The sequence below is a fragment of the Apteryx rowi genome, unplaced genomic scaffold, assembly GCF_003343035.1.
Source record: "Apteryx rowi isolate R43461 unplaced genomic scaffold, aptRow1 scaffold_85, whole genome shotgun sequence".
Classification (NCBI taxonomy): Eukaryota; Metazoa; Chordata; class Aves; order Apterygiformes; family Apterygidae; genus Apteryx; species Apteryx rowi.
In genome coordinates, this window is record NW_020451149.1 from 1647037 (window position 1) to 1668847 (window position 21811).

Sequence of the window (21811 nt, forward strand, 5' to 3'; positions counted from 1 at the left end):
TTGCTGCTAGACTGAATTATCCTTCATAGTGTTCAGATTCTACCATAATTCAATAAAGTTCAGCTTCCGCTAATACAGTTAAGCCGCTCACAAAAAATAAATTGATGTACCCATTTCTCCTTCAAAAGACAGCTAACTGGACACTATTGCTCCGGCTTCGCACCCCCAATCACATCTCAGAGCATTCCTAGCAGTAAGGAAAGCTATCCACAAAAGCTCCTTTCCCAGAAAAGGGCCCCATGCTAACTGCTTTCCATCGTGGCCTCCGTATTTCACGAAAGGCAGGTAAGGCTCAGCAATACAGGACTGCTGTCCCATAGCTATAATCATGCTGCTAGCAGCACCAGTGTTYCCAAAGTCATGAGTCAGTTCCCTCTCCCCTCGCCCTTTCAAATCACAAGACTGGCAGCTTGCCGATGCTTTAGTGTCTCCGTCATCCTGATCCAAGTAATGCCTTCTCCAAAGGACAGCAAGCAGACCATCAGGTGGGTTTCCTGCTAAGATGGACTGAAGTATTCTCCTTTACAAATATTACTTCCTGGTATTGTAATTGCAGCAGTTAGTGTTACGCTAGTATGTACCTTCTGCTTATTAGAGGTTATGTGGTCACATTGCACAGCTGTTTGGAAAACCAGAATTATTGTGGTTCCTCCCGTGCAGTGAAAAAATATTGTGCTGTCAGCCTGTTTTAATTTAGATTCCCACTGTAAAGCGGTGGTCTTTACTCTGTTTCATCATCATCTCTCCAAAAAGCAAGCAGCAGAGGAAGCAATTAGAATCCCTTTTTGAATGCTAATTTAACTACAGCAATCGAGTTCTCTCCCTGGAAGAACTTTCTGTGGGAATTCTCCCTCCGATGCCATAAACTCTTCCCTATACCATAAAATAGTGTCCTGGCCAGGCGCTAGCAAGCAACAACTTTTACAAGCAGATGTCTTCTCCTGCAGTACATTAAACGTACTTTCCCCAGCTACTGAAGCAGTGGATTGGAGGCCTCTCCTGTCTCATCTGAGGTAGTTTAACTGCTCTGTGACTTCTGATTTTAGTAAGGATATCCTGATGCACACGCTGCAGTCTAAGTGAGAAGTGAATCAGGTCCTCTGTCTCTAAATCAGACAGAGATTTAGAAAAATGAGAATAGATAACAATCCTTTAGTTATGCAGAGTCATTTTTATCATAACTAATTTTCATAGCCATGAAGCATTTTTTATTAACAATGTTAAAGAAAATGCTGTTTTATCTGAAACTTTGGAAAAACAAAAAAAGGCAGGAACATTGAAGAAATACCAGTAATCACATCTGAGGTGATATCTTAAATGGGACATCTGATTTTTTCTTAAGGGTAAATTTGATTAGCCATTGCAACAGATAAGGATTCTGAAATGAAATGCTTTTACCTGGACACTGGCATGAATATTTACAGATTGACCAGTGAATTCTGCAGAATTTTGGTTTTGCTTAATTCAGTGTTGTTGGGGTTTTTGTTTTCATAAAAATCTACACATGTGATGCACAGAACTACATGTTTTCTCCATACAGATTTCTAGATTCTTGATGTGGATTATTTTCTTTTTTGGCAAGTTATTTTATTTTTGGAAATCAAGAAACTGCTCACTAGCAATGTTATATTTAAAACATTCCCATGGAGAGCGACTCCACCTCTCAAGTGCAGCATGGGAATGCAGTGGGTGCAATGCTGGCTCAAGGCACAATCCTGTGTCATAATTACCACACCATGAAACAAGCAGAGGCATATCTTCCCATTCCAAAATCATACTGATATTACAAGGGCAAAAGGCAGAGAAGGCCCTAATTCCGGAAAACGTGCTTATCCCAGGAAATCTTCATGTCCTTACTCTTCCCTTTCTCACCTCCTTCAATCTCCTTCCCTGTCCCCCTTCCTTTCACTTTCTTACCATGTAATTAGCCATTCCCCAGAACACCTCCCCACGCACTTAAAAGCCAGTGTTTACAGCAGCTCATCCTAGTTACTCTGCTCATGCGCTACACCTTTGTCTGTTCATTTCCATTGTGAAACCTTGCGGCTGGTTGTTTCTTTTTCTATTATTGTACAGACCCCAGTATAACCAGGACCCTAGCACTGGGGGGTCCCTGGCAATAACACCATAAATACGATGAAATAGTAGGCCAGTCCTACCCTGTAAAGCACACCAAGCGCCAGCTCCCATACTGGGGCCTCACTGACAGTCACTTAGCAAAAAAAAAAAAGGCAAATGGGTACCTGCAGCAGACTGCCTCTTCCATGTTGAGTGCCATTCCTCAAGCTCAACTGCAGATACAACAGGCCTCAATGCATGACGTAGGGATCTGTAGGAGTGGAGCACATCAAAGTGGATGCATATCACCAGCAGGATCCCTTAGGAAACGTAAAGTTGGAAGGGGTGCGTAGGGAGAGTGTCGAGTTGTCAGGGTGTGCAGAAGCCAAACTGTAGGAACACAGACCCAGCACGCAGTCATAGAGCGTGCCACAGAAAGCCCGTCTCTTCTTCTGCCCCCATCACCCACCTATACTGCTGGGCTCCTCCAGATTTTGCAGTGTCTCGTGATGAAAAGGGCAAGCTTCATGCTCCCAAGGGAATAGCTCAGGGTCTCTCCAGATGATTTCCATGCTGTAAAATGTTTCGAGAACCCTTGTTTTAAAACCAAACCATGGGTGAAATACTCCCATCCCACACACTGGGAAAATATAAAAAAGGATTACTTACTGTGGTTGCCAACCCGGCTTCTTCAATTTGTCTGACACCAGTTACTTGGCTCCCAAGGGTCTACACAAGGAAGGAAAGGGCTTGTTAAGGAAGGAAGTAGGGAATCTCACAGCACAATAGCAATCAAATCAGAACAGACCCCAGAAATCCTGTACTTTAATAACTATTAGACCTTTCTTTAGCGGATGTTTCATGTTGGCCACAGCGGAGGTGTGGAAACGGTAGGCAGGAGGAGTAGGATATTTTTCAGTTGTCTCTGTGTGTGCATTCATGTCACTTCATGGATCTCTGGCTTTCACCACCCAAGATAGGAATCACGCTTGCCTGTCTTTCAGACTTAGGTTCTACAATACAGTGTGTCACTGCTGACAGACCTGTTCGCACCAGGTTTAACCGGATCCAACCCTGTATTGCTTCCCTGTAGCAACTGTGACCCAAAGGCATACAGAGAAAATAAAACAGCCTTTCCAGAGCCAAGTGTAGCTTCATCTCCAYAGCGAGTATGCAATCATAACTAGAAAAGTGTTTAATTCAATACGTACTCTACAGGTTTCTGTCCTATCTAAAACTGTTAGACTTGTCCACCCATTTCCTTCTGCTGGATGATGTTTTCAGTCTCCTTTCCTCTTTGTGTCCCTGGCACTCTATTTACATCCATCTCCATCACCATGTTTCTGAATCCTACCTGTATTTTCCTCTGAGATATCCAACAGAACAAATTCAGAAATAAACTTCAAAGGGACTGACATCTAGTTATCAGGAATGGTGCTTTTAGGAAGGTGGGGCATCCCACTGCTTTGCATACTGGCTGGAGTTTAACACCTAGCTGTCATTTAAACTCCTCCCTGCTCATCAACAGAACATAAAACACAATACGAGTAACTTCCAGATCATTAGTTGTAGTTTTCTGACAGCTCGCCACAAAGACTCTTTGTTAGCTGGACATTTCACAGCACGGGCCAAGGAGAATAGCAGAGGCCTTACATGCAATACACTCCCAATCTTAGAGAAGAAGCTCTTGAGAAACAAGTGCATCAATACTAGACAAGAAAAATGTTCTCAGAGACTTAGCTATCTTGCCTTTCATGCACAGCTAATACACACACTTGCCATCAATGAATTTACACACACTGTATATGTCTCTAGCACTGTATGCATAATTAATAAAATAATAATATAATCTACTGATTTCAGCTGAAAGTTGAGAAATTTCTGAAAGGCTTGGAAGTTGGTAGGCATCAAATTTCATTGTATCCAAGCTTTAATTTATCACTCCCACACACTACAAATTAGCTGCTGGCAGGAAAGCAGTTCACTATAGGGCAGAAATACCCTGCAATGCCAAGCGACCTTGGAAAGGGCTGTGAACAGAGTTGCTGTCTGTGGAACAGCAGTTTTGCTCTTAGTTTAACTGCATATGGATGCACCTGAAGCGAGTGCATCATAAAGGCCAGGCTGGGATTTTTGTTTATAAAGGGCTTCACTGTTTGGCTTCCAAATTTGGCACAGTCACTTTTTAGGAGACAAGAGAATTATCTTTAGCACTTGTTTTTGCTTCTGAGGAAATTAATACTAGCTTTTATGAGAACAGTACCAAAAATGTTCTTTCTTCTGAAGTTTGGTCCTGCTTGACTCAGATGTTTTGACTCTCTCTTGCTAAATAATCACAGTCCTCATAAATTCTAAGCCACACACACACAGTATTTGGGATACAGATCATGTAGTACATTTAAAAATTACACATAAACAACTATATTCCTCATAATCTGAGTTATACAAAAATTAGCCAGTGGAACTACTCCTACACATCAACTACTTCTGGTCTGGTTTGCTGCTTCCCTGATTCATCAGCTGCTTCTGCATATAATGGCTCGTGACTCACAGGCATCAAGCTGGGCCGCCTGTGTAGGAGAACAGAGCACTGCTTCAGGCCACCTTTCCCTTTCTGTTCTTTTCACCCAGATTTCTCTCCTCAGTCAACTCTCCTCTCTTCCAAACTTTACCTTGCACCTAATCTGTCCCCATCCTCCTCTCGCCACTGTGTGGACTGCCTGCTCGCACTACGTCCTCTTTACTCCGTTGCACACCTGAATTTAACCACTGCCACAGCAATGGTAGAGCCCTCACTGCTGAACAGGGGAACTCGCACAAACTGAATGTGGCCGAGGGACCCATGCTAGGGGTGGGTTATGGAGAAAATATGTTGAGGAGCGGGGGAATGCACCTAGTGGCTGTGTACGTACAGTATAGGCTACAACTTGGCACTAAGCTGTGAAATAAGAGATCTTGCTAGGAGAGGAAGCAGCAGGACCTGGACTGGGAGCATGGGAGCCTGGCATTTGGCATTGTCTGGATAACCCAAACAGCATAACCAGTTTGCTGAGGACCTGGCTTTCAGTACCAAGCCCAACTAATCTGCAAGTTTCCTACTGTCAAAGTTTTATTACGTTAAATCAAGTTATAGCTGCTAGACTACATCTTCATCCAGTGCAGACTGCAACAGTCAAGAACACTGTGATGAAAGCTTTCCAGGTGCCTGATCTTATACTGTTACACATTAAGTCATACTCTCCACCTGCTTTCTTCCCTGAGGACACCTCAGGTCTTGGGATGAGCAGAGACATTACAAGATAGACAGCTAGAGCCCCRGGAGACTGACACAACTGCTTCGAGCTCACAGCTTTCCATACAGTCCTGAAGCAGCTCCAGGACCAAACAAATTTTCTTGTTCTTTTGCTGATGAGCACTGCAAACAGCTCTGGGCTGCTGGGCAGGCCCACTGCATGCCAAGTGACAGGCTGCAGCACCCAGGGAGAAATTGGGAGCATGGATGAAACACGTGCCCATGCGGTGCACTGTGGTAGAGCAGAGGAGGGCCTGGCCGTGATGACCGAGGAAGAGGCTACCATAATTCTGCTCAGCTTTCTTATCTGCAACAGCAGTGTCACCTGGCAGGGGCTCCTGGCAGACCTGGTGAGCATGGGGCAGGGAAGAGGAGTGTGTGGGGCACAAGTCCCAAGGAGAGAGCAGAGAAGCCAGCCAAAGCCTGGGGATGAGTTACTTGGCCRAGAGCCTCTCCCGACCCTGCAGGCACCCTGGACGCCGTCTCCTAGCGACCCAGAGCCACCGAGTTCTGCCCTTCTGTGCCAGGCAGTGAGGGCCTTGTGGTGTAGAGCCGTCAGGATGAGCACAGCCCCATGGTGAGCAGGAGCAAGGGAACCAGGGAGGTCTGGTGAGGAAATAGGGGGCTATGCACTCTTTCGTTAGCCTGCCTGTCTCTCTGGCATGTTCACGCTGCCGTCCAGAAGCTCCAGCTTAAAGATCCTAGGCAGACAGCAGAGTTCAGCTCATCCTGAGCCAGGCTGGCAGCCATCAGGGTTAGTGGGTTTGGACCAGGGTTTTTCCCTGTGAAATGTGTTAGTGGTCAAGGAGGCAAAGCAACCAAATCACCCCCCTGGCTTGTAACCTAGTTCTTTGCCTGGCTCATGAATGTCAGCTTCCAGCTCCCCTTTGACAGCCTGAGCCCATGGAGCCCAAGGGTTGCTGCATATTTGGTCCTAGGCTTTGACACCAACCACTGAACTCAACGGCTGTGTCCCACTTCCATGTGGGGCAAACAGTGGAGCTAAAATGTCAAGCCGCAGCCCAGACGTGGTTAGCCTTTCATTCCTGCTTTCTGAGTACAAGTGAGGTAAGTCTTAAAACACGCTTCCTTATAATGCACATTTTCTGCACTAACTAGAGGTTTTCCCATTCAGGTACAAGGGAAAATTGTCATCAAGATGCTTTCCAGTACATAGCACTAAACAGAGGTTCTCAGACGCCCTCAACAGCCAGCGCTGGCGATTCTTAAAAAGTGGCCTGGATGATTTCAGAAATGGCTTCCCTCCTCCCTGTGATAATATCATCATCCGTAATACCAAGGGGCTTTCCCCCATTGTGCTACAGAGGAGATCACACTCGGCCCATCAGAAGGCATGGAAGACATCTGCTATACCCAACTGCAAGCTCATGCCAGAGCAGGAAGTCCAGAAGGATTTCAGTGAGGAGATGGACCACAACCTGAGCCAGCACCCTCAGCCATTTTACTCTCATTTGAAAGACAGCATCTTTCCAGAGGTAAAGACAATTTAGTTGCTGGTATTCTTCATTGAAATGAGCATCTTTCAGCACTTGAAATGCAAAAACAGTCCAGGATTGAATTCCCTCTTGCCTTTAAATAAAAATCAAAACTCCTTATTCCGTACAAATAGCAAGTCAACAAAGTCTAAATTGCCATTTAAAAATATATCCCTGATCTTATTGTAGGGACAGCTCTGAGGAGCTGACAGGTTTCTCAAACACTTTGCTAACATGGTGAGATTACTCGCACAGTTATTTAACCAGTTCCATACTTCCCCATCAATATATGACACTTGGAGGGAAGGGGCTTTACCCTTTAGCCTTGGAAACATCTCACGATATCCCTGAATGTCCCAGGAATACCAATAATCTCCCCTTCTTCAAACAAAATAAAGGCCTGGTGTCCTGCATCACATCTGTAATTCAGGATGTCTCATACACACCACAATTGCATCTCACATCTTTAGACACCACCTTTCCCAAGTGGAGGGCATTCTTCCCTCCAGCCTATCCTCTTACTGTGTTCCTTATTCTGCTGTGAGCTTCCCCCCAAACTCAGTGGAAGCAAGAATAGCTGGGGCAGTCTTTTTGAACCCTCTTCTTGTTTGGTCCTCAGCTCCTTCTAGAGGTGATGAATATCTTGGAAGCTGAGATGCACAAGAGCTTCAGGGCTGTGAAGAGTGATCATAAAGAGGAGATCCTCCCTCCTCAGAAAATCTGGCATTATCCCAAGGACAAACACCAAACAGAAGCAATGCCTGGGTCATCAGCACAGTGAGTACGGGACACGGCAGTCTGAATTCAGAACTGGCTTCTGAATGTAGGACTGGGCTCAGCCCAGTCTCTCTTTTCCAAAACGCAAGATGAAGAAAGAGAAAAGGTGGGTATATCTGTGGGTCGGATGCATTCCACATCTTGCCACAGCTTACCTCTAGAAGGACTCAGGGAACAGCACTAATTTCCTGATTACTGTCCTTTGTCTTAAGCAGCTCAGTGGATATGGAATATTCTGGATACCCTACATAATTCCTCCAATCAGACATACCAATGAGGCTATTATGGGTTCAACCCACAGCCATGGCATTCAAAGGAGACTCCCTTTGCTATGGCTGAGATCTGCAAGCTTATACATGCACCTCTGGCAGTCACAAAGCTACCTGAAGCTTCATCAGTTCCAGAAACTTTCTTCATTTTCCCCATGGATAAACTGGAGAGTGACATAGCTACAGTTATCCAAATTGCACTGACCTGAAACCTTGTGGTCTCCTCTCTGCTGTCAAGAGGCACGTACAGACCATAAAGAATTGCATCATGTCTCTTCCTTTTGCAGCAAGGAGTCCAGAGGAAACAACCTATATACATCACTTCTCAAAGGACAGGTAGTGAAAAGAGAAAAGATGCCCGGACTGAGTTACATTCCTCTTGTGAATATACACACAAAGCCAGCAGCCACAGAATTTTGTGTCTGGGATGCATCTCTGGTAAGTAAGAAAAAACAGCACCTTCTCACCAAAGGCTGGTGTCATCAACTTACACTGCTGTCTTCAGACTAGTGTGCCTGAACATAGTTTGACCCCTGAAAAACATGCCCTGCAMACTCGCAGCTGTGAGCAGCTGCAGCAGACGAGGGTCTTCAGGTCTTGGCTGCTGGGATTTTAACTGGGCTGACCCTCAAACATTAGCTGGGAATACAAGGACCTTTTCCCAAAGAGAAAAGACAGATAACAAGAATTTGACTTAGCAACTCAAAAGTCATGCAGTACAGGGAATAAATAAAGACCAATGCAATATTAATATGATACGCCAAATTCACATGCTGCGATGATAGGTAGAAAATGCATAGAAACAACGGGCAATTGGACACATAATGTAACAGAAGAAAAGTAAATGCATGAAATCAGGAGCACAGATGATTTCGGAGAAACATTAATAAGGAAATTACTTATTAAGGCAGAAAGATGACCTAACTGCCCTAAGCTCAGTAGCTAACTTTTAAGAAGGGTTTAGGTATCTGTATTTGGGAACCTCTGCATAAACACTGGGCCCAAGAATGCAATCAGCATGCCAAACTCATCTTTTATTATATTACTCAAGTATAAAATATCTTTGTGTAAGCTAACATGATACAATCATACTACTTGATCTAAATACAGTAAAAATTGTAGCTACTCAAACTGTTGCTTCTGACCTTTTGCCTGTGGAAAGCTCCAACCCATCTCTACCTTATCTGTCCAATATATTCCAATCCTGTGACTTTTGCTTAGCCTGACTACAACTGAGCTGACCTAAGCTGCCAGTAATAGTTATGGGTACAAGCCAAATTACTATTCATCTTCTTACCCTACTTTCTCTCTAATGGTTACCATACACTGTTTCCTATATGACCGTTTTATGAAATACTATACTCACACCTCCTAAAAGAGTTTGGGTTTAAAGTCTACAACCGTTGGGGGAGTTGAGGGCCTAAATCCCACAGGAGCTGATGAAAAACCTGGCATGTAAAGGCCCCTGACTCTGGCCCTTCTGATTTCATAGGAGCTTTGTACCTAGAGAATGACAAAGTGCAAAGTAAATCACAAGTCAGTTTATTCTGTAATGCTGCCAAGTCCATCTGTTTACTTCAACATCTGCCTGCCTGCAGGGAGGGGACAGAGAGAGATACTTGCTGTGTTTATTTGCTTCATTTTGGATTCATCCTGACTAAGTGCAGTTTCAGCAGTCGATACTTAGTTTTATGGAGACTGTACCACAAAGGGCACAATTTAAAATTGGCAACCAGTGGCACCCATTTTCCTGACCTGTCAGTTGTATTCCACATGAATACCACTTCAGCCTTACAAAAGGGAAGGATGATCCATTGGCATGCTCCATGATACGGCAGACTCTGCGAAAGTAGATTTGTAACATGTTGTACCTACATCCATGCTTGGGGCTCCACATTAGTCTTCTTTTGTAGCCAAAGATAAACTTTCTAGTTATTCCTGTTGGAGCAGGTGACTCTGCTTTTGCAAATCCCACTGCAATGCTCTAGGATTCTTGGGTTTTCTTTTGTTAGCCTGTGCTTAACTTCTTATCGACCTCAAAAAATTCAAGAACAGATTATGGAGCTAAAAATGTATGCTGCTGCATTAAAACATAGATGCATACTATCTCTACATACTATCTTATGGAGTAAAAGTAGAGGTCTTGCATGATGAGCAAGGGACTTACTGTGCCTGTACATTTGAGTGAGGCTGCAGTCCTACAGTCAGTTTCTGCTTTGTTTTGGGTCTGTCTTATATCACAGGCTGATCCCTTCCCTGTGCCTGAAATAAACACAGGTATTAAAGGCTGCAATTAGATTATTTTGCTAGCCTGGGTTACATTATTATTTGCTCAGTCATTCAACTAACTATTGAAATTTTGAAATATATGTATCTTTTAGCAGACAATATCAGTGGAATGAGGGCAGCACAGCCGAGCTCACTGGAGTCTTAGCATGCACAAATCCTGCGGTCTTGGTCTTTAAGTGCAGAGAGCTCACTGGCACAGATGAGGAGGGAGACCAAAATGGCCCACATAGGCAGCATGAGAGTTTAAAGCAGAGCAGCCCAAAGGCTAGTCTCATTTGTTCAAGCTTGAGGTAGCTTTCTGATGACGTATTTTTCTTGTGAGGATTCTCAAGATCCTAGTGTGCTACAGTGCAGCCCCTCCTCCCCGTTGCAGTGCATCTTCGACACACCAGGCAGATGAACCCATGTCATTCACTAATTCCTGTATACATCAGAAATACTTGGGCATGTTTGCTTCATGCTGCATGAAGGCCTGGCCCACTGCCAGCAAACCTTTACAGACATCTATGAACTCCCAGAGAGATTCAGCACAGAGACTACGAGGAGAAGAATACACAGCTTACCCAAGAGGTCTATGAGTTCTACTTTATGATAATGAAAATCCATTGGGAGTCTCTTCCTGATTCCCAGTGTCTATTTTAGTTAAATGCACGCTTGACAGGCTTAGAAATAAGGCCAGAATAAGTCATTCTTAGCCCCATCTCCTACTCCCAGTTGGTCTGTAGCAGCCATTAGTAAACAAATGCTTTATATGTCAAGCCTTCATACAAATAGCTCATGTCTATCGGCTTATACAATGAGGCTCTGTGTGTGACAACCCTTGGCTCCTGTCCTGGGGCAGGGCAACGCTAGCTAGAGGCATGAAAGGCACTTGCTTCCCTGGAAGTGTGCCAGATGACAGGGGTCTTAAGTGACCCATGCTGGAGAAGGAGAAGCTATTAGAGACAGACAGCTTGTTTTCTAGCTCCTGGAAGGGTGATTATAGACAAGAAAGTCACACAGGGCAGGCCTAGCCCCATGACGGAGAATGCAATGGTAATGTGACTTCCCCAGTTCACCTGCTCTCCTCTGGAAACCTGGCCTTTGGCTGTGGAGGGAGCAGGAGCAGGCCCAGGCCCGGACTGGGCTGTGCTCCTGAGGTGAGCACTGAGAAAACCCATCTCTGAATACACCTATGGTGGTGAACACATCAGCATCCAGGTGTATTTGTGCTAACATGAACCCCACTTGGCTGGGGAGAAGCTCGGTTGTAAGGAAGCCACGTTCAAAGGGGCTCTGGGAGAACAGATGGGGATGTTAAAGAATCAAGGGGACTCTTAGGGGCCTAATCCCAGTAGGGAAGCCTACAACATCTCCTTCCTGTGGTTCCCTTATGATCTCCTCCATGCACATACACAGATCTGGAACAAACTGCCCCTCTCAGCAGATCTAGTCCCTCCCCCAGTCCCACCTGAGGAGACCCAGAGACCCACTGCAGAATATCAGTCACTCAGATTCACCTCCCCTCAGTGTTTCTGGTGAGCACAAAGCTTTGGCACCATGACGGCATGGTGCCCATGATGAGCACCTGCACATAGCAGGATTTTATTCTAGCGCAAGAAACAAAGTCCGCCAGCTGTTCAAATGGGCAGGTCTCTAGCCTCCCTCAAGACTACCACTGTACACATCATGGCAATGTGGTGTTCAATTATTCGTAGCATTTTTCCACCACAAGTGGCACTGAGAAAAGAACATTATGGGCCTGAATACTGTCTGAGAACCTATCGCACTGCCTGTCCACCTCCACCTTCCTCAGGAAGACAAACAACTCAGCACACCTTTGCTATTCCCAGTCCCCTGCGTCTTGCAGAATGTCACTTGAGTGATAACTTGTCTGTCTGACTCATGTTGCCAACAGTCCCTATAATGGGGACCTTCACTGCAGTCTGCAGTGCCTCGTATAGGTTAGCTGTATCCCTTGACACCTCAGCCAGGGCAAAGCAGGGCAAAGTTCAGTGAAGCAAAAAATCACACCCTCAGTTCTGGCATGTGACCAGTGTCTCACAATGGAGTCACTGCGTCATGTGCTGGCTTGCTAAGCACAGATTAAAGGCCCACATCTTGCTTTATTGTCTAACATGACCGGGTTGGAAAGGGCTTTATGCTTTCTCCCGCTATTAGACCAAAGCAGCACATGATTAAGTGACCACACTGACATCCTCCCTCAAACGTTACACCCAGGAAAGAGGAACTTGTAGGAACAGTTTCAGAATAGGGCATGAAGATTTTCTGTCAGCAGAAGTGTATTTCAAGGCACATGGAGCTTTCCTGTTGCTGTCTTATTTATATCCCTGGCTTCTTATTTCAGGGAGAAGAAATATATTACATCAATGAAAATACCAGCTCTGATACCAAGAGTGTCCGAGTTATGGAGATAAACGCTCTACCCCCAGAGCTTGTAGAGTGTCTGGGAGGCTCATTTCCCAGGAGAGTTATAAAGAGTCCTCGTGAGGTAAGGAGGCCAGGCTACACAGAAAAAAAAAAGGCAGAGTCAGGGAACGGGGAGCTTCATTTAGAATGTAATCATGCAATTTATAAAACAGCCAAATGGCTTCTAGCTTTTAGGAAAGCATTATCTTCAAAAAGGGGGCAGGAACAGTCATATTCAGAAATTATATGAAGTTTTGGCATAAGTGATCTCCTGAAGGTTAAGACTCCTGAGAAAGAAGAACTTGCACTCAGTGATACATGAAGAAATGTAAAAGAGTCTATAGGCAGGCTGGGGGGTGAGAAAATGCTTGTCAAAGGAAGGAAAGCTCACTTAGAGAGCTCTGTGAATTGTTTCTGCTCCACTCTGCATGTCCTTGGTTACTTCATTTAGAAAAACTTCAGACATACCTCAGCAAAATCCTTCCTCGGGAAAGCAGATGAAATTATGCCTGGCACCTTATAAATCTAAGGGAATATTTAAACTGGTGTGAAGAAGGTATTGCTATGAGCCAGGTGAAGACATTGGTGATATGGCTCTAAAGCCTCCTTCAATTCCAATGAACAGCTTCATTTCACAGTAGATAAAACATCAGATCTAGGCTGTTAGAATACACATGGGATGCTCCAGCTGAAAAATAAAATCTGCCTGTAGAGCTTGCTGACATGGGTAGCTTGCAGTAAGAGAGAGTGTGAAACGATACCCTGCTCTACACTAGCTCCCTGCTGAGTAGCCTCCCAGGAGCTCTTCTTTCCCAGCAGTTAAAGACACATTTCTGGTATTCTCTCAACATCAACTGTTTTCTGTCTCCAGCTTGGAAGATTATACCTGTCAGCTACAAACACATGCGTATATGTTCTTTCTTATCACAAAGTTCAAGCTTGTATTTGTTTTTTTTAGTGCTCTTCAGACTTTGGACTTGGATAGTCTTCTGTGTTAAAAGTTGCCTGAAAATAAATATTTGGATGTCTTTTATGCTGCTCTTCTCTAACAGCCAGGCAATATAATGAATCCACATGTAAATCAAGGCATAATGTTTCTAGGATTTTAGATGACCTTGAGGGTCTATCAGCATGAATTTGTTTGCTGGAACAGTTTAATTATGATTCAGCCTTTAAGAGCTGCTGGGTACCACAGCTTCAGTGAACTCTGGGATGAGCTCAGGACACTTAGCACTTAACAGAATTTGGCCAAAGTATATTAAACTGTTTTATGTATTGGGGGCTCTGCTACTGCCCATCACTGGCAAAATAATAGAACAGAACAGAATAATGTCTTATTATTGTTTCAGTCTATTCCTTGACTGTATACTGACTCTGCTATTCTGCTGCATGTAGAATTGCCACTGAGGAACAAAGGCATTTTGGTGGCCTTTCTCATTATGTCTCTAAAGAATATGCTGATTAAAATACTGGGTGCATGGAGATACTTAATTGAACAAAATCTCTATGCCAAATGTATGGATCTTCAAGCTGTGATCCCTTTCTACTGGCCTCCAAGAGGAGATTTTCACTGCTAGGATGTTTCCTTGTCTCTGTCTTGCAGTGTCTCATATTTCCTCCCTCCTCCTTCAAATTCTTAGAAGAGATTTGATTCTAACCTAGGAGGTGAAAAGCATCAGGCATCAATCATGAAATGGCTGATGAAACGCAATCATGCCAGTTAGGGAAAGAAGAATGGAGAACAACAAAACAGAAAGCATGACTTCGAGAGAGGGTGACTTTAATAAACTGAGATCACTGGCAGATAATGTCTCCTGGGAGACAAACATGAGGGAAAATCAGTTTAGGGAAAGCTGGCATTCTTTAAAGAATATTACTGGCACAATACAGATGTTCTGAGGAAGCACAGAAAATGCAGTAAGAGACCAGTCTGGGCAAGTGATAAGCTCTACCTCAAAGCCAAGAAGGAGTTTCAAGTCAGATTACTAAGGGCAAGTAGGAAAGAGCAGCACAAGTGTTTAGGATAAACTAAGAAAAGTAAACGCATTGAATGAGATGCAACTAGCAAGAGATATTAGGTAACAAGGAGACATTCTTTACCTATGTTTATAATGAGCAGAACAGCAAGGGAAATATTTTCTCAGTGGAAAAAGAAGCTATCAGCAAATGATGACGAGACAGACAGAACCTTTAATACTTTCTCTGCCTCACTTTACTGAAAAGCTACTTTACAGTCAAGTAGCTAAGGCAATTATAACACACAAAGGGCTAAGATCCTAGGATGYACCAGGGATAGAACAGTTTTCATAGTAATTAGACCTGTTAGTTGATWTCAAGGCAGCTAAGCGAGGGTGAAATGCATTATACTGTGGAAAAATGGTAGAAACAAACTCAGATTCACTAGCTGTTCCCTTGAAAATTCAAGGAAAACACATGTAGCTCCAAAGAATCTATTAAATTTGCGAATGAAACCAAGCTAGAAGCTACAAGGATGTTGAAGGGATTCAGATGGATTCAATATGATCCTGACATATTAGACAAAAAAACAGAGTGCAAAAACAACAGGGCCAAATGCAAATCACTTCTCCCAAGCATAAATTTTCAGCTGCACAAATACAGAATGAGGAACAACTGTCTAGGCAGGAGATCAGCAGGAAAGGATATGAGGATTTTAGTAGACTGTAAGTGTCAGCAGCGTCCTGGTCGTGCAAAAAAAGGAAGCATCCTACTGTGAGAACAGAGAGGAATGTGCGATAATCCTCTGCTCTGCTCAGTCTGGGTAAGACCTCAGGGGGTGATGTCTGTGTCCAGTTTTGGTCACTATTCTTCAAGAAAATTGTGAACAAATTCAAAAGAAAATGGGGAAAGCTGAAGGAATGACGACATACCTATGACCAACATGCAAAGATGTAGCAAACTGAGTTATCTAATGTAAATAAGAGATAATTGGGGATACATGTAAGAAGCTCCAATTAAGTAGAAGGCTGATACAAAGAGAGTGGAAATACTTTGCTCCTCATGTTTCTTGGGATAGGGTAAGAAACACTGAGCTCAGGGGGAGCAGAGAGATGCAGTTACAAAACTAGCAACAGTTTTCTAACAGAAAGGACAGTTAAACAATGAAATACATTGTTCTGGAGGCTGTTGATTGTCCCTCTTGCAGGATCAGGTTAAACAATTATCAGGAGGTTGATGTTGTCTTAGGGTAGACGGGTAAAATAGACCCGTGCTTCTTGATTGTAAGATCACAAACTTTTTGAAGAGAATCCACAGATTCTCTTGTATCCTATACTTTTTTGGTGGCTGTGAAGAAGAAAGTCCTCAAGATAGAGATAAGCTTTACTGTTTTTCCAAATTTTGATCTTACTATTAGACTTAACATTTGCATTTGTAAGTGGCAGTAGTTGAGAACCAGTTCCTGAGTCTACCTGCTGATAGGCAGAAACATAGGTGCCATCCAGGTGATTTTTTTTTTTTTAATAAATACATCCATGGACCACAAGCAGCCTACAGACATCAGCCCTAACACCAGATTCTTGATGTCCCTTTTGCCTTTGATACCTTGGACACAAGAAAAGGCTTTGATGGTGCTTGGTTTTCCTCCACCATCACATAAACACTGCTCTTCAAAAGCTGTCTAATAGTAACTGAGAGAAACCATCCCTTCACTGAGTGGAAGCAGAAATGAGCTTTTATTATCAGAAACACTACTCATTTGCCACCTGCCGGCTACCGGGAAATACAGCACACAGGAGAGGGTCAAGATACTTGCGGTACTACCAATTAGCATGGGGAAAAGGATGGTACAGAAAGATGGTCAGGGTTACTGTTTCTCCCAGGAGGATGAGGCATATCCCAGGTGCATGAACACTTTCCTCATCTATTTTGCTACCTGGTTGGGTGAGCATCCAATGCAAAAAAGTGTCAAGCCGCTACTTTAAGAAAAGAAAATCTGAAGAAAATCCCCATGGTGGAAGAAAGGCTAGTTCCCAGTGTGCCTTGAGTCCTGAATTTGAGATTTTACCCTGGCAGGTGGCTTCTAAGGGAAGACAGTTTAGACTCAGCCTTGTGAACTACTGTCTAAGAGCTGATGCTGTTTCTTTTCCTGTCTGTTTTTAGCTCTGCCTTTGGGCACATCAGGGACAACAAGAAGAGATGAACAAATCACCTTACTTCTTTACTTGTTTCCACACATCCACCTGTGCTTCTCCCTTCTAACTCTATCCCCTGCTTGCCTTCCTCCACTTTGCTGTGCGTCCTCTTTCATTACAGAGGAATCTTCCCAAGTCTACCCCTTTGAACGCAAAGAAGAAACAACTCACTAGCGTATGGGTGGGTTAGAAAACTCAAGACAAATAATAGACAAGACATGGGTCTTTTGTGTAATATTCTTTACGTTGAAAGAATCAATGGTGCTGAACATGATTACACTTTACTATACTGCTACTGCAAGGGGTATGTACCGAAGTATGCTTATGTAGCATTAGTACTTGGCATCTACTTTATCAGTATGAAGTATGATAAGAGAGTTACCACTCATTATTCTATTACTTTTTAGGAACCATGCCAGCCCAGATTTGTTAAGATCAGATATGGAGCCTGGTACCTTGACCCTAAAACATGGAAAAAACAAAAAGTGGGTGAACCTTTAATGGATCCAAAGGAAATGGGCGACAGTGTTAAAAATTTCACGACACCATCCATTAAGAAGGTACCATAAGCACTATGAAATCATGGACACTGAGCTCAGCTGAGTCAATGACTACACAGTGCATGTTATGGGAACATACCTGAGCACCATGTGCACTGTTAACAGGAGACATAAGGGCTCCTACTATTCACCTTACTGGTGACAATGACTGTTTTTTTCACTTTGTGACACCAAGAAGCCACAGCATAAGGCCTGGCAATATGCAAACACAGACAGCTCTTACTCATCAAAAAGCTGCTACCTGCCTCCACCTCACCTATGAGCTGTTGGCCTCTCCCTTCTCATTAGAGCTTCTTAAAAGCCGCATGGGGCTTTCTCCCATGCTGCCTTTATGCCCAGGAAGAGCTCCCCGCAAACCTCCGCAAAGCTTCCCCAGCAAATCTCTTTCCTGAATTGTCTGTGGAATTCCAGATGCCCCAGTAGTACAGACAAAGGGGATAACAGGGCTGCTTAACTGTGATTTCTTCTCTGCTTGTTCATGTTTCCATTTTGTTCTATTACAAAAATAAAACCAGAAGAAGCACTGCACTCACACAAGGGTTGCTTAAGAGCAGTGGTCTCCAACATCCTTAATACAGCAATTGTAAATACTGGGGGATCAGACAGTGGAAACTGGACAGGCTCATAAGTGCTCCCTAAACCACATCCCCTACTGCCACTGTCAGAACCAGAACAGTCGGGTAGATGGACCATTGCTCTGATTCAGCAGGGCATTTCTTATACTCTCTGTTAAATTACAGCTGAGATTCCCTGTCACCACACTAGATGGCACAGCTTACAGAGTAAAATTCAGAAAGTTAATTTGAGAGACAGAATGAACATGGGCCAGGGCTTTTTAATAACAGCCATGGCTGCATACTTGTTGTTTATAGAATTGTCCTAAGTAAATATATACCCTACTGTTTTGGTTTTGAAATGTGAGAAGGTGGCAGGTTTGAGGCTCCTGATCTTGCCCCAGCCAGCTGGCTGGTAAGTGTACAAAGTCACATGTAGCTTTTCAAAATAAGGTTCTGCAACTGCTATCACATTTACTGAATAAACAATGGTGCAACAACGCTTCAGCGTTCACTGAAGACACTAACCTCCAGAATAATGCCACATCAGAAATGATCCCATGAACAAAATAAAATCTTGAATTAGTTAGAAACAGAATTGGTAGTATCCTTGAGACTCTGAGAAACTGCCTCCTTGTCCCTTTACTGCACTTTTGCTTTGTTTGGTTCCAACAAAAACTTAAAAAAAAAAATGCAAGATGCATTCTGCAGCCTTTCTATGAATCTGCTTTGGAAATTGTCTTAGGAGAATCCCAAGTACTATGGGATGCATGCATTTAAGGAATTCCTGGAGAGAAAAGGCTACTGGAAACCAGGGGTAAGTTACCAGTTACAACGATCTGTGCATTTGCATCGGAGCAGCGACCTCAGTGCTCAGCATCCTGTAGCTCTTGAGGCATGACTCTTCTCACTTCTCTTCTGTCAAGCATCTTTCTTTCTAACACGTGGTAAGTGATCAGTGACCCAGGAACTTCAGTCTTCGCATTCACTGAGAAATTGTTCTAAAAAAAGGAAATACAAGGTAAGTTATAGACAGCCTAGGAGGAGTTCCAAGGCTCAGATTGTTTGCTACCTGGACAGGGTACCATTATTACAACCATAACTGAACCACTTTCAGCTAGTTTAATCCAGCATAAATTCCCATTGCCTCTGAAAGGGGCAGGTCTGCCTTTCCCTTAGCCACCCATTCTTGCTGCTCGGTAGCACTGAGCTCTCTTCTCCCTTTGACCCTGCACAAAACAGAAGCCACCCCACAGCTAGCAGCAACTGGCAGCGGGCTGGGGAGCTCAGCAGAGTGAGCAAATTGGGAAAGGGTTGTAAAACTGTTCTTCTCTGCTTGGGAAGGCTCTACAGCTGTGTGGGAAGCTTGCCTCTGGTGGCACCTAGGTCCTTGTCACTTGTCTTTTCCAAGCCATTCAAATGCATTACTAGTAACCAGAGCTTTTTGTTTGTGCATTTTGTTTTAGTTTCTTCTGCAGATACTGGGTGAAGAGGAGGCTGAAGCAACAGACGATGAATTTGGGAGTTAAATAGAACCAGAAAATAACTTTGCTCTTTTCTTGCTTATTAAAGAAACACCCTGCCTTTATTTAAGCACTCTGCCTTTAATCTCTCAGACTTCTGTGTCTTCAAAATGAACTGTTCCTTAAAGATTTCTGCAACAGTCACTTTAAGCTGTGTCACTTTCACTTCTCTTCCTTTCTAAGCTGTTTTATCAGATATATTGAAAGAAAGAAATGGTGGGATTAGCAGATCCAAACACTGCCTGTTCAGCTGTCCTCAAAGCTGGCAGAAGGATGCTCTTTTACAGTGATAAGAAAGGTAATGATTTCTGTCTGCTCTGTTTCAGGGAGATGGTTAGGGATAGGTGCCATAACTGAAAAGCACAGCTGTGTGAAGTGTTGTATAAATACAGAACAAGGGACTGTTTCTGCTATGAAGACTAGAGAAAGGTATATAAGAAAACTACTCCTTGCATAGTAGATTATAATTCTGTAGTTAACTCATTGAATTCAACTTTCTGTTTGAAGTAACAAGGCTAAACTGCAGATATATCCCCTTGCAGCATCAACAGTGGTAAAAGAAAGCACACAAAAAGACAGATCCACTAAGAAAGTGCCCAGGCAGGTCCTAGCTTCACAGTTCTTTTCTTCCCATGTATTATTGAACAGAATATCCAAGCAGTGCATGTTTAGCACATGTCTGAACACATCCCACACATCAAAGCACAAAAGCACATATTTATATTAAAGCACAAGTTCAGCACTTTGTTGGAGCAAGGCTTCAGAGAAGGTGTCTTAGCTATTAGACCCATGTTGTATGCACAGAAAGGAAAAATGTTTAGATTATGGCTTTGGTGTACTCACAGAGATTGACATGTACCACATCAACCAGGGAACTTCACTGCGAAGACTGCACACTTGTGCATCTATAAATTTAAATGACATTTCATGTCCTGTTAAGCTGATATAGCATTGCTCTAAATGAGACTGAAAGACTAAGAACTTTGCATACTGGAAATAGACTTATTCAGACATCCCTTTAGCCATTCTTTCTTCTAATGAGATAGCCGGTAAGATCTCCTCAGTGGGCTTTAGAATTAAATAAAGACAACACCTTTGTTCAGATAAAGGCAATGTGTTTAAGAAATCAGTGGTCAAAAATGAATGGAACTACCTCCCCTAATTCTTTCTCTGCTGTTAACAGCGTTAATAGTCCAACCTGTGTTAGTTTGCTGAACATTCTAAATATTTGCCACTCCAGGATTATCAATTTGAAATACTAAATCATAACATCTTTTACTGAATTTCATGGGTAGTTAGTGTAAGATTTATCTGTAGAATCCTTTAATTCTGAATTAAAATCTGACATCATCTCTTCAAGAGGAACAGAATTGGGTAGCAAAATGAAGCTATATTAAAGTAATTGTCAATTTGATTCTGCACTAATGCAATCTGAAGTCCTGCTAGTCCAAAAAAAGCCTCCTGGGCATAATACAAATGACGGAAGAGCATGACCATGTTAAGAAATCCAACTGTAAGTGTTAGCATATGATGCGGAAGAAGTACTTTATCTCACTTCTCAGGGAAACCAGAGAAACATGGCCCAATATTCATCAGTACAAGCATTAAAAGTACAAGCAAGCAAGTCCCCCTTAGCACATACAGTCACCCTGCTAGAACATATAAATCATAATGCCACCAGCACTGCTAAATTTAAACTTCACAGACTCCTGCACCTACTATAGCTATAGGCTCACCCATCATGAAAGCTTCTTCTATGAAAAAAAAATAAATCAAGCTTTCAGTCATCAGGTTTTGTGTGTCATCTCTCCTCATTTTTGTATTATCCTTGATTTGAAACACTTGCGTTCAGTGATGCCTCTGTTGTTACCTTGGGCAGACTGCCTAGCTATAAAGACAAAACGAGAGAAGGAAAAAAAAAGGAAGGATGACAGAAAAGGTAAGGGGGGGGGGGTGAGGAGAAAGCAAGCCCTTTAACTGTCTCTCACCTAGCTTATTATCTCTTATTTTAATCCTTGTTTACAATCCGCAGGTGACCGAGGGGAAAAGCAGATGTTACAGAAAGAGCACAGAAATATTTCGGGATTTGCTGTAGACCCCCGAGACCTCCGCAGAGCCGGCAGCGGCGGGGGCTGAGCGCCTTCCCGGCCGGAGAGCTCCCCGCGCTAAAACCCAAGGCGGCGGCGGCGGCGGCGGCTCTTCCCTTTCAAAATAAACCCCAGGGGAAAACAGGGACGGCCAGGCCAGGAGAGCCCGCGGCTGTTTTTCTTCGGACGAGGCCTCCCCTCACCTCAGCCACGCGGGGCGGCCCAACTCCCGCCCCCCCAACGGTCCCAACGGTCCCAACGGTCCCAACGGCTCCCCGGGTCGCGAGGCGGCGGCGCAGCCCGCCCCGGGGGCGGCTCGTGGCGGCCGCGGCTCCGCCCCGCGGCC

The 21811-nt window shown here is 43.8% G+C and overlaps 2 protein-coding genes across 2 annotated transcripts in view; both read left to right on the forward strand.

Moving 5' to 3' along the window:
* The first annotated feature begins 5910 nt into the window (after positions 1–5910).
* On the forward strand, positions 5911–19384 carry FAM47E (family with sequence similarity 47 member E). The gene is made up of 8 exons (XM_026090110.1): positions 5911–5927; positions 6486–6846; positions 7466–7623; positions 8180–8330; positions 12529–12672; positions 17149–17301; positions 18601–18672; positions 19334–19384. Exons 1-8 carry the CDS (start codon positions 5911–5913, stop codon positions 19382–19384), a joined length of 1107 nt encoding a protein of 368 aa, XP_025945895.1.
* Positions 19385–20854: 1470 nt separating this feature from the next.
* The window catches only part of STBD1 (starch binding domain 1), a 2801-nt gene continuing 1844 nt past the window's right edge, over positions 20855–21811 (forward strand). Inside the window, exons 1-2 of the mRNA XM_026090111.1 lie at positions 20855–20891; positions 21258–21317. Coding sequence (XP_025945896.1) covers positions 20855–20891; positions 21258–21317 — 97 coding nt within the window. The remainder of the gene's footprint in view (positions 20892–21257; positions 21318–21811) is intronic.